Genomic DNA, 11,552 nt, shown 5'->3' with positions numbered 1-11,552 from the left:
TGTGCGTTGTGTGGATCCTTGGATTAGTCACCTCCCTTGGAGGTGGATACCAAGTAAAATCCAAGTGTTAGCGTGTTTGTATTTGTTTCTTTGTATTTTCGCTGCGCATCCTTGAAGAAACAAGCAACGCCGAGCAACGAGCACGCGAAGAGCTATTTACCCCCCCCCCCCTTCTAGCTACTTTTCGGTCCTAACAATTGCCATGTTTTGATGAGGTTGCAGTTACTAGCTTACCTTAAGTCTATCCTATATCACTCCTGAATTTGATATCTTATTGTTTGTTCTTATATCTTGAACTATTGTTGATAGCTATGCAGTCATGTTTGATATTCATGATCGAGTTTATAGATATGCATGATATTACCATACCATAGTGTAGGATGTTGGATATTCTGCTAGATTCCTTTGTAGATGATTTGAGTTTGTATTTATTGTGGGGATTATCATACTGCAGTATAGGATATCGTGCATCTTCCTAAACTTTAGTTTGTTATTTCATACCGTGGTGTAGGATATTAAGTATCCTAATAGACCTGTGTTATTATTTAGGCTCATAGCTTATGTTCGTGAATTTGTATTATAATACGGTTATATACTTAGGCTTATGCCTGTAGTGCATTAATGTTATATGTAGTATAGTTTTATACTAGTGAGGGCATATATATTAGTGAGATGGTGCTAACCTATACTTGATGGGAATCATCCCTAGTAGAAGGTTAGCGTATTCCTCTAGGCTTTTCCTTTCAGATCAACCTCTAGGATTACTTGATCTTGACTAGTTGTTTATTATATGTGTGATGATACCATGAAATTAGTTGAGATATTAATACTAGATGACTAGTATTCTCTTGATGAGATTGGTTGACTAGTATGTTGAAGACCTGGTTGTCTATTTTCTGCCTATATATTAGTAGGATTATATCGTAGTATAAGATACCGAGTATCTAAGTAGACCCTTACTTGTTATATAGGCTCATGCCTATGCATTAATAAGATAATACCATAGTATAGTATTTCGAGTATCCTACTAGACCTTTAGTTAGTATATCTCGTAGTATAGCTTAACTACAAGTAAAGCATACAAGTGTTTGGAAATAGAATGATCGTGATTGTTGAAAAGCTTCTGGACCAAGGCTATATTTATAGCCTTGGTCGGGGCACCTGAAAGGGTTCCGGGCGCCCTGGGGGGGATAAAATTTATCTCCCAACAGTTGGATCGAGTCAAAGCTCGATCTTGTGAAAAAGTCACTTCCGGGCGCCCCGGACAGCTCCGGGCGCCCCGGAACCAAAAGTCAACCCAATTGACTTTTGGTCCGTGCTCTCTTCTCCGGTTCAGCTCACCTCTGGTCCGGGTCATTCTGCTCCGGCTCCGCTTGCTTGGGTGATCTCTGACATCCGAAATAGGGTTCACCCGAATCCATCTTCCGGTCTTCTCGAGCGTGCTTCCCTCCGGCTTCTCGTCCCTCGGAATTGCCGCGTGCCCCTTCTCGTCCACCAGCGTACTCATCCGCAGACTTCGTCCCTCGGTTGCACCCCGTGCCAACCTTCGCGCTAGCTGCGTCTCTTGCTCCCCAAGCAATCTTCCGCTCCGGCTTTCGTACCTTGGAACCACTGCGCGCACTTCCTTCTCGTCCGCCGGTGTACTCTTCCACAGCACCTCGTCCCTCGGACGCACCGCGTGCCGTCCTTCTCGCTAGCTGCGTCTTCCGCTCGAGTACCTGTGCTCCTAAGCTCCTGCACACTTAGACATCAGGTTAGAAACAGACAGGACCTAACTTATCTTGTTGGTCACACCAAAACCAACCTTGGGGTTCCAACAATCTCCCCCTTTTTGGTGTGATCAACCCAAGTTAAGCTAAGGAAAAAAATAGACATAAAACATAAACTAACTTATATTGCAATTAAGTGCAATAAGATAGAAAAAATTAAATTTCAACAGAAAATTTTAATTTTCAATTTTCTCTACCTCCCCCTAGACTTATACTTCTTCTTCTCCCCCTTTGATCACAATAAAATGGGGTTTAAAATTCTAAGGGTTTAAAGACTTAGAAAATTTTGAAACGTTATCTGTTAAAATATTTCTAAGTCAACAATAGCTTTTTGAAAAGTTTCTAAGTTAAAAAAAACTTTCTAAGCCCAAAAGACTTTTATGCAAGAAAGTTTAAATATTTAAAAAATTTCTATGCATTTATTTATTTATTTAGTTCTTAATTCTATTTATCAGAAAGTTTAAATTTCTATTTTAACTTATCATAATTTCTTAAATCAATCTTTTTTAGATTTAACGCCACAAAGATTATACATGCAAAAATTTGTATCATGTTAATTTCTATTATTTTTTGAATTTCAATTTCACAGAAATATTCAAATGGCATAGATTTTAACTTGATAAAATTTTTCGACAATATAAAAAATTCTTTCGGCAATGTGCAAAATTCGTTTGAAGGAATATTTTGTAATTTGCAAGAATTTTTTAACAATAAGAGTTTGTAGGAATCTATTAATAATAGATTTCTTAATCTGAAAATTTTGTTTGATGAATCAATTTCTAATTCACAAAACTTTTTTAGTAAAGTAATTTGTAATTCGAAATTTTTAGATCCAGAAAAAGTTTTCTATAATATTTCTAAGTTGCATAATTCTTTCGTAAAAATATTTTGTAATTTGCAACAATTATTCGATCGAAGATTTTTTAATCCAAAAAGTTCTTTCGATAATTCAAATTTTGGTTCGCAAAAATCTTCAGGTAATTTGATTAATTGAACCAGTTGTTCAGAGGGTAGAGGCCATACTTTACTTACCTCGTCGGCCGTTGGTTCTCCCCCTATCGAATTAATTTCTTCCGAAGATTCTCCCCTTCATCGATCTCGGGATGTACTTCGGTTGTTGGGGCTGTCTTGGTAATTTCTTCCGTCTCGGATTCTTCTGATGACGGCTCGATGTCTATTGAGGAGACGACTTCAACTGGTTCTTCATAGAGCATTAAGAACTTTTCCCAAAGTTCTTTCGCGCTTTTGTACTCTCCGACTCTGTCGAAATCTTTAGTTGGTATTGCGCTTAGAATGTGAAACTCTGCCCGAGCATTCGCCATGGACTCTTCACGTTGCTTCTCGTTCCAGAGGCGTATGCCGATTTTCTCTCCGTTCATGTTGTTCGGTGCTTCATAACCTGTTTTCATTATTAGAGAAATACCAATATCAGAGTTAAGAAATATCTTCATTTGTTGCTTCCATGAAGAAAGCTCCCCCTCGAATGTTGGTGGGTAGTCGCTAGCTCCGGCCATTGTTGCTTCAGACGGCGGTTAGTCCTTCTGAGGCGTCTCGGCTCTGATACCACTTCTAGGACCGTTGGGCCGGTTAGAAGGGTTGGTAAATAACCTGTCAATTAAAAACAAACAACCCTTCCTCGAACGATTAAGCTAACACTTGTAAAATGAATTAAGCAGATAAATAAAAGCATAAAAGAAAAGACGAGGCACCAGATGTTTACTTGGTTACAACCGATGTGGTTGTTAATCCAAGGAAGATTAAACTCAAAAACTCTTTCAGGCGAAGAAGCCTCTTACAGCGTTTAGGCACAGAAAACAGAAGCTTAACTACAACTAAAGCATACAAGTGTTTGGAAATAGAATGATCGTGATTGTTGAAAAGCTTCTGGACCAAGGCTATATTTATAGCCTTGGTCGGGGCGCCTGAAAGGGTTCCGGGCGCCCTGGGGGGGATAAAATTTATCCCCCAACGGTTGGATCGAGACAAATCTCGATCTTGAGAAAAAGTCACTTCCGGGCGCCCCGGACAGTTCCGGGCGCCCCGGACAGCTCCGGGCGCCCCGGACCCAAAAGTCAACCCAATTGACTTTTGGTCCGTGCTCTCTTCTCCGGTTCAGCTCACCTCTGGTCCGGGTCTTTCTGCTCCGGCTCCGCTTGCTTGGGTGATCTCTGACATCCGGAATAGGGCTCACCCGAACCCATCTTCCGGTCTTCTCGAGCGTGCTTCCCTCCGGCTTCTCGTCCCTCGGAATTGCCGCGTGTCCCTTCTCGTCCACCGGCGTACTCATCCGCAGACTTTGTCCCTCGGTCGCACCCCGTGCCGACCTTCGCGCCAGCTGCGTCTCTTGCTCCCCGAGCAATCTTCCGCTCCGGCTTTCGTACCTCGGAACCACCGCGCGCACTTCCTTCTCGTCCGCCGGTGTACTCTTCCGCAGCACCTCGTCCCTCGGACGCACCGCGTGCCGTCCTTCTCGCTAGCTGCGTCTTCCGCTCAAGTACCTGTGCTCCTAAGCCCCTGCACACTTAGACATCATGTTAGAAACAGACAGGACCTAACTTAACTTGTTGGTCACACCAAAACCAACCTTGGGGTTCCAACATATATAGCTTGAGGGTTTTACATCTCTTGAAAGAAATAAAATATGCAAGCTTCAACGGTTTATTTATGAACTAAAGCAAGCATCCAAGAGTTGAAATATCTGTTTTGATGAGGTAATTAAAGAGTTGATTTCTCACAAAATCCTGATGAATCTTGTGTGTACAAAAAGATTGGTAGGTGTGCAGTCGTGTTTCTAGTGTTGTATCTTGATGACATATTGTTCATAAGGAACACCGTGATAGTTATATAGTCAGTCAAAGTTTGGTTGTCCAAAACATTGTCTAAGAAAGACATGAGAGAAGTGACCTATATCCTCAAAATTAAGATCTATAGGGATAGATCGAAACGGTTGTTTGTTCTTTCGCAATCTACATATATAGACGAGTGCTAAAGTGATTTAGTATGGATGAATCCAAGAAAGATTTTATATCCATGAAGCATGAGATTCACCTTTCGAAGTTCAAGTGTCCATGCACAGAAGATGAGATGATTTGCATGAGTAAGATACTCTATACGTTAGCGATGAGATCTATCATTTATTGTATGTTATGTATAAGACTCGATGTATCATATATTTCGAGTGTCACAAGTAAATACCTGTCAGATCTAGATATAAATTATTAGATGACTGTCAAGACAATCCTAAAGTACTTAAGAAGAACTAAGGATGTGTTCTTGATATATGAAGATAGTGATATGGTAACATGCGGGTATTCAAATGTCAATTTTCAGACAAACAAGGATGACTCCAAGTCTCAGTTTGGATACATATTCATATTAAATGGAGATACGATAAGTTGGAAGAGTTCCAACCAAGACATCATTGTTGATTCTACCACAGAGGAAGAATACATTGCAGCTTCTAAAGTAGCAAAAAGAAGCGGTTTAGATCAAGAAGTTCATCTCTAAACTTGGAGTGGTTTCGACCATTGTTGAAGCATTACCAATTTACTGCAACACCAATGGAGCTATCGCACAGGCGAAGGAATCTAGGTCTCATCAACAATCTAAATATGTGTTTCGTCTCTATCATTTATTTGGAGAATTATTAGTAGGAAAGAAATACAAATCAAGAAGATCTCCACTAAAAGAAATCTAGTAGATCTTTTGACAAAGACTCTATCACAGAGTAAGTTTTAGAGTCACGTTCAAGCGTATGATATTGGATATCATATTGATTGACATTAGACAAAGTGGGAGTATATTATATTTCAGAGGCGTCCTACGACAATCATCTTATGGTATGTACTATTTATTGGATAAATAAAAATTCACTATTTGAGTGTATATTCTATATGTGTTTGATTGAATCTTAAACTCATTTACTGAATGTCCATAATACGATTCATAGTATGGGAGAACTTATGATTGTATCACGATTAGTGAGCATCTCTACATGTGTAATTATGAATATATTAAAATATTTCTTAGCCTACGAATTGATATGTTTAGACATCATTAATTCTGTAAGACTAGTACATGTCATACTCTTTAGTTTATCTAAGCAGCTATTCTTCACTACCTAGAGATATTAGGATGTCGAGAGTTAAATGCGGATATTAATTATGGTAATTAGTCCATTAAAGTGACCTGCTGTAAAACTTCGCATGATTCTCTCTATATATAGATATGTCAATGAAGCTTTTATTACAGCTTAATTTTAAGTTTTCTTCGACTTGAGGTATTCAAGTGATCTTGATCATTGATACGGTGCATGATGATGGGGTCCGATGAAGACGTTGTAGTCAAAAGTCAAGGGGGTGTGACAGTCATAAGTCAAGAGGATGTGACAGTCAGAAATCAAGGATACGTGACAGTCAGAAGTCAAAGGTATGTGATAATCAAAAGTCAAGGAGACGTGACGATCAACAGGTTGGGAACGATGTCAGCAACCTGATTCCCGATCGGGTTCCAACAGGCCGGGATTCCAGACCTGAAACACCTGGGTAGACAGTCGGATGATACCTGACCAGGATTTGACGGGTTGGGCCCTCACGGTCAGGCGATACGTAAACCCGATACTCCTAGTAAGCTAGAGCTCTCGGTTAGCCTGCTCCTGGCCAGCGCTGGGACTATCTCTCGACAGCCTCGGCCTCCCAAGGTCTAGTCCAGGGGTTACACTCGACTGGTCATCCTAGGCTGTCCTACTCCTTCCCGGTCAGGAAGAAGAACCCTACAAGACAACAAGGTCAGAGAATCGTAATCGCTTGTCAGAGAATAACTGCCAAGTGTCAGAGGATATTCCAATGGTCTGCAGTCACCTACGAATTGAACCTTCCTTCAGGCTACAGGAGAATGCCACGTGTCCTCCATCACTCGTCAAGGCCTGACACCCGACATTTTCTGACATCAGTCACACTCCAGAAGGTACGCGCTGTCATATAAAAAGGGAGGTCCTCTCCCTCACGCAAGTACGCTCTCTCGCACATTCGCACTTGTCTTCTACTTTTCTTCTTCTCCGTACACTGTTTTTCTGGGGAAAAATACCTGACTTGAGCGTCGGAGGGTCTGCTCCGGGGACTTTTTTCTTGGTTTCTGACCTTTAATACTCGTGTGCCTTTCTGAGTGTGCGCAGAGCTCAAGTACTGCCGGTGTAGTCATCATCGTCCATCAACACCACGTAGGAGTCCATTTTTAGAAGCACGTACGAGAAAGACATCTTAGTCGCTCCTCCGTCAACGTCCGCAACAGCTCACCTGCCCCTCGTCTAACTCAGATTTCAGACCGAATCAATCATGAAAATTTATATTTTAACATTTTAAGTAAATATCTCTATGGAGATATAGATCAGAAATGATTAAATATAAATTGAAGTACTCGAATATGTTTAAATAACCAACACAAGATTCACTACACCGTTATCTGCACCCATTATGAAATTTAACTCATTCTTATTTTCTTTCCATTTATTAAATGACAACTTGCAGATACCTAATTAAACAGCTGGATCCTTTCAATATTCTTCTAAAAGAAGGTCACATCTTTTTTTTTTTTGTTTATAAATTTTATAAATCATCTCCCATTCTCTTCAACTTTTTATAAGATTTGAAGCTCGTTCAATTTTAAGTCATCTGATCTTCTCTTCTAAGATCAGATTTCAACTTGTACGATATTTTTATTAACAAATGAAATCTCCCATGCGAAAAGATAAGTCGAACAGGTTCCTCGACGAAGAGCCAAGCGGCCTACCCTACAAGGCCAGGCTTTTGGCCTTTTGGGTGCCATCCATGGCGCTGAGAAAGCTGCACGCAATCAGTTTAATTTCTCAGTACAGCATCGAGTGGATGTGTTGGAAAGTTAATATGTTTGTCAGGCGCAAAAGAAGAAGACAGACAAGGACGATGATGAACGCCACCCATCAACATTCAGACGACCTAATCCCAAAAACCCAGTCCACCGTCTCAAATGAACGAACGACTAACACGAGTGTTGCCACTTTGCAAGCGTGCCTACATTCATCCCTGTGCCACAACACGAGTACATTATCTTTTACAATAAATAAATTAGAAAACTAGAATCGATAGTCTTCGTGCAATCCCACCACACCACTCTTCATTCATTCATTCATTTTTAATTCTCATTGTATGTGCACGTTTGTTTGTAGTATCTTTTATCTCTTCTTCCGCATTTTGCCTTTTGACTAGTAATATTCTAAATACTCAGCATGTTTGCAGTCCAATATCATACTATAAAAGTGCCGGTATCCTCCCATTTTTTGATTATTTTAAATTTTATGGTAACAGAAGTTGATTACGTCTCCGTTAATCCATCTCAATCAATATTAAATGTCAATCCGTATCAAGGTAAATAAGAAAAAGATAAATTATGAATGATTATTAGTCTTTAGAATAGTGACTACTCGAACACGAAAAAAATAAATAATGAAAAACTATTAATTTTTAAAATAATGAGGGAGATATTTATATGTCAAAATTTGAATTTCATATCTCATAATAATAATGAGACAATTATTTTAAATTTCATGGATTTTATAAATGAAGATATAATTTTAATAGTAATTTAAGATTGATAGAGAAAATGTTCATGTTTGGACTCGAAATTATAAATGAGGATCATGGCCGACCACTTTCTTCCTTCCCACCGAGAAGAGCGATCTGGCGGCGGTGGCGATGCAGCCTAGCAGCGAGGAGATGGAAGGGATGGCGTCGTCGCATCCCGCGCTCCAGCTGGAGCTCCCGAACGGCAGCGGTGGCGCCGGACATGATGATTTCTTCGAGCAGATGATGTCGGGCTTCGCCCCGACTGCCTGGCCGCTGGGGTTGGGGAACAGGTCGATTTTGGGGCCGAAGTCTCTGGAGGAGTCGCCGGACGGCGAGGGATTGAACTACGCGGCGCCGTATGATGGGTCGTCTCTCCTCGCCTCGCGGCTCCGGATGCACCACCCCGGCGCCTCGCCGGCGGACTCGTCGATGCTACTTCAGATCGGGGAGCAGATGCTGTTGCATCCGCCGGGAGCAGCCTCCGGGGGCGAGCCTGGGGGCTTCCTCCGGCTACCGCTCTCCCTCGGAAACGGCGGCTCTGGGGTTTCGACTTCTGGTGTCTTCGGGGACAGATCCCGAGGAGACGTCGATCCGCCGTTCGAATCGCCCAATCCCACCGTACGGCCTCCGTCTTGTAAAAATGATCTCTTTTTACCCTAATAAAACCTTTACCTTTGGGCTAATTTTTTTCGATTTTTTAATCGCGTGGAAGGAGGCCGAGGCGTTGTACAACGATGGATTCAGTACCGGATCGCTTCCGCGGGCGGCGCCAGCGCCTCTCCATCAGCAGGTTCTCCAACATCCCCAGGTTTGTATGACCATCAATTTTGCTTCCCTCTTTCAATCCAAGAGTAGCGTTCGGATGTTAATTAGCTGGTATTTCTTTCGAACTGTTTCAGAACTACGGGGCTGCTACTCCTACGGGGCAGGCTCCTGCTTCGGGGGCCGCCGGAGGAGGTACTGCACCACCAAAGCCGAGGGTGAGGGCCAGAAGAGGGCAGGCGACGGATCCTCACAGCATCGCCGAAAGAGTAAGCCATCTGTCTGTATAATTTTTCAATCAGATTTCTACTTTCTCTCCTTTTTTCCATGTTAATTATCTTCTATGTTCTTTGGCTTTTGCTCTGCCCCGAACTTGGGGACATTTTTTTTGTGTGCCTCTTTTTGTTCTTCGACGACAGCTTCGGAGAGAGAGAATCGCAGAGCGTATGAAAGCTCTGCAAGAATTGGTGCCCAACGGAAACAAGGTTCCTCGCCACACTGGAATCTGCATTAATAATTTGTATCTCTTTTTGTTTGATTCGTCGATGAACTGCAGACGGATAAGGCATCGATGCTGGACGAGATCATCGACTACGTTAAATTTCTGCAGCTTCAAGTCAAGGCAACGATTCCCTTCATCTCTCCTTTGTCCAATTGATATGCTCTTCTCTATGCGATAATGGAAGTAATTCAATTTAGCGTTCAGGTCTTGAGCATGAGCAGGCTGGGTGGAGCAGCGGCCGTCGCCCCGCTCGTCGCCGACAGGTCTTCGGAGGTATTTATCTTTCTCAACTCGGCTCGTTTTGAGATAGTTTTTCATCGAAATGACTCTTCTACGCGCATGTTGACATCAGAGCGGCGGAGTCGGAAGATCAGGAGGAGCAGGGACGCCGGGAAGCAATAACGAGAGCCTGACGGCGGCGGAGCATCAGGTGGCGAAGTTGCTGGAGGAAGACATGGGCTCGGCGATGCAGTACCTGCAAGGGAAGGGACTCTGCCTAATGCCCATCTCCCTCGCCTCCGCAATCTCCTCCGCTACCTGTCGTCCTCAACTTCCACCCGGTCTCAACCTCCGCCATTCGGCAGCCGGCGATGCGCCTCCGTCGCCGAGCATGTCGGTGCTGACAGTTCAGTCGTCCAATGTCGGCAGCGCCGACCCCGACGGGGGCAAGGACGGAGGTTACGCTCCTTGATAGCAAACAGCTGCAACAAAAGTTAGCGATCTGGTAGATTTGGAGACAGAATACAGTGGAAGGAGATCGAAGACGACGTCGAAATCATGCTTGGAACTGGAAATTTAATGCTTAATTTTCTTTTGTTTTAAAAATAAATTCTCTAAACAACAACAACAAAAAAAAACTTTCTTATTCAATTCGCTTTCCCTTTATTCAATCAGCTTTACCTTTTGCTTTTGACCTGAAGAAGGACGTTAACAATGAGCATTTGTTTTCTCATTAACTAATAAACACTTATTCCTTGATGATTAATTAAATTAAATCGTACTGGAGTTTATCATTTTAATTAGTTTACTTGTTCTACAACCACACAAATCAAAATGTAATAATGGTGGGATTTGTCAGGTCGTTAGTGGGCATTGAGTAGATCAGTATTTTTAAATTGGAGGCTAAAGTAAAATATAAAAATTATAAAAATATTTATTTAATTTTATAAAGAATAATTATTTTTATTTTATTTCATTTCTGAACAATATGTTATTCTCTATTTTCTATAATTTTAAAAATAACGCACTAAATCGAAATTTAAAAATATTTCTCATTCGATGTTCAGAGAATCCAAAGTTCCAAGTTCCAATTAATACCACGATGGATGAATATGTTGTTGATAAATAATAATTAATACATTATGCATTAACCTCTCTTTAATTTTGTAATTAAGAATCTCAAATGCATTATCTTTTCATTCTTAATTACTTTCCCTATTCAAATGGCACTTTATCTTCATCATCCGATCAGATCGTTTAACTATTCCATTAAGGTTGTGTTTGGTAGTCTGTAATCCACCTTGTAATGTAATCTAGATTACATTATAAAGTCGATTATTTTGTTTGATTTGATTTAAAACTTGTAATGTAATGTAATCTGGATTACAAAAGGTAGTGAAGATTTGTAATCTGGATTACAAAGCAAATGATATGTAATTCGATTACATTACGAGGTCATTGTTTCACCAAAGTTTAAATGTCGAATATACCCCTAGTCTGTTGTCGCCCGCCACCGGTCGCCGACTGCCGCCGGTCGTCGGCCGCCGCCGGCCGCCGGCCGCCGGCCGCCGCCGGCCGCCGCCGGTCGCCGGCCGCCGCCGGTCGCCGGCCGCCGCCGGTCGCCGCCGGCCGCCGGTGGCCTGCTGCGGCGACCGATGGTGGCGGCGGTAGCTGGTTGCCGATGGCTGCCGCAAACTCCGG

The 11,552-nt window shown here is 42.0% G+C and overlaps 1 protein-coding gene across 2 annotated transcripts; it reads left to right on the top strand.

The window, feature by feature from the left end:
- The first annotated feature begins 8,445 nt into the window (after nt 1-8,445).
- Nucleotides 8,446-10,380, top strand: LOC122030014 (bHLH transcription factor RHL1-like). 2 transcript variants are annotated; one of them, XM_042589166.1, is made up of 7 exons: nt 8,446-8,986; nt 9,084-9,176; nt 9,268-9,399; nt 9,550-9,615; nt 9,687-9,752; nt 9,837-9,905; nt 9,985-10,380. In XM_042589166.1, exons 1-7 carry the CDS (start codon nt 8,498-8,500, stop codon nt 10,321-10,323), a joined length of 1,254 nt encoding a protein of 417 aa, XP_042445100.1. In that variant the 5' UTR covers nt 8,446-8,497; the 3' UTR covers nt 10,324-10,380. The 2 variants fall into 2 exon arrangements, with proteins under 2 accessions (XP_042445100.1, XP_042445099.1); XM_042589165.1 differs by having other exon boundaries at nt 8,447-8,986; nt 9,081-9,176.
- The last annotated feature ends 1,172 nt before the right edge of the window (nt 10,381-11,552 follow it).

This window comes from Zingiber officinale, chromosome 10B (assembly GCF_018446385.1).
Source record: "Zingiber officinale cultivar Zhangliang chromosome 10B, Zo_v1.1, whole genome shotgun sequence".
In the NCBI taxonomy this organism is placed as follows: domain Eukaryota; kingdom Viridiplantae; phylum Streptophyta; class Magnoliopsida; order Zingiberales; family Zingiberaceae; genus Zingiber; species Zingiber officinale.
This window is presented reverse-complemented; position numbering and strand designations above follow the sequence as displayed.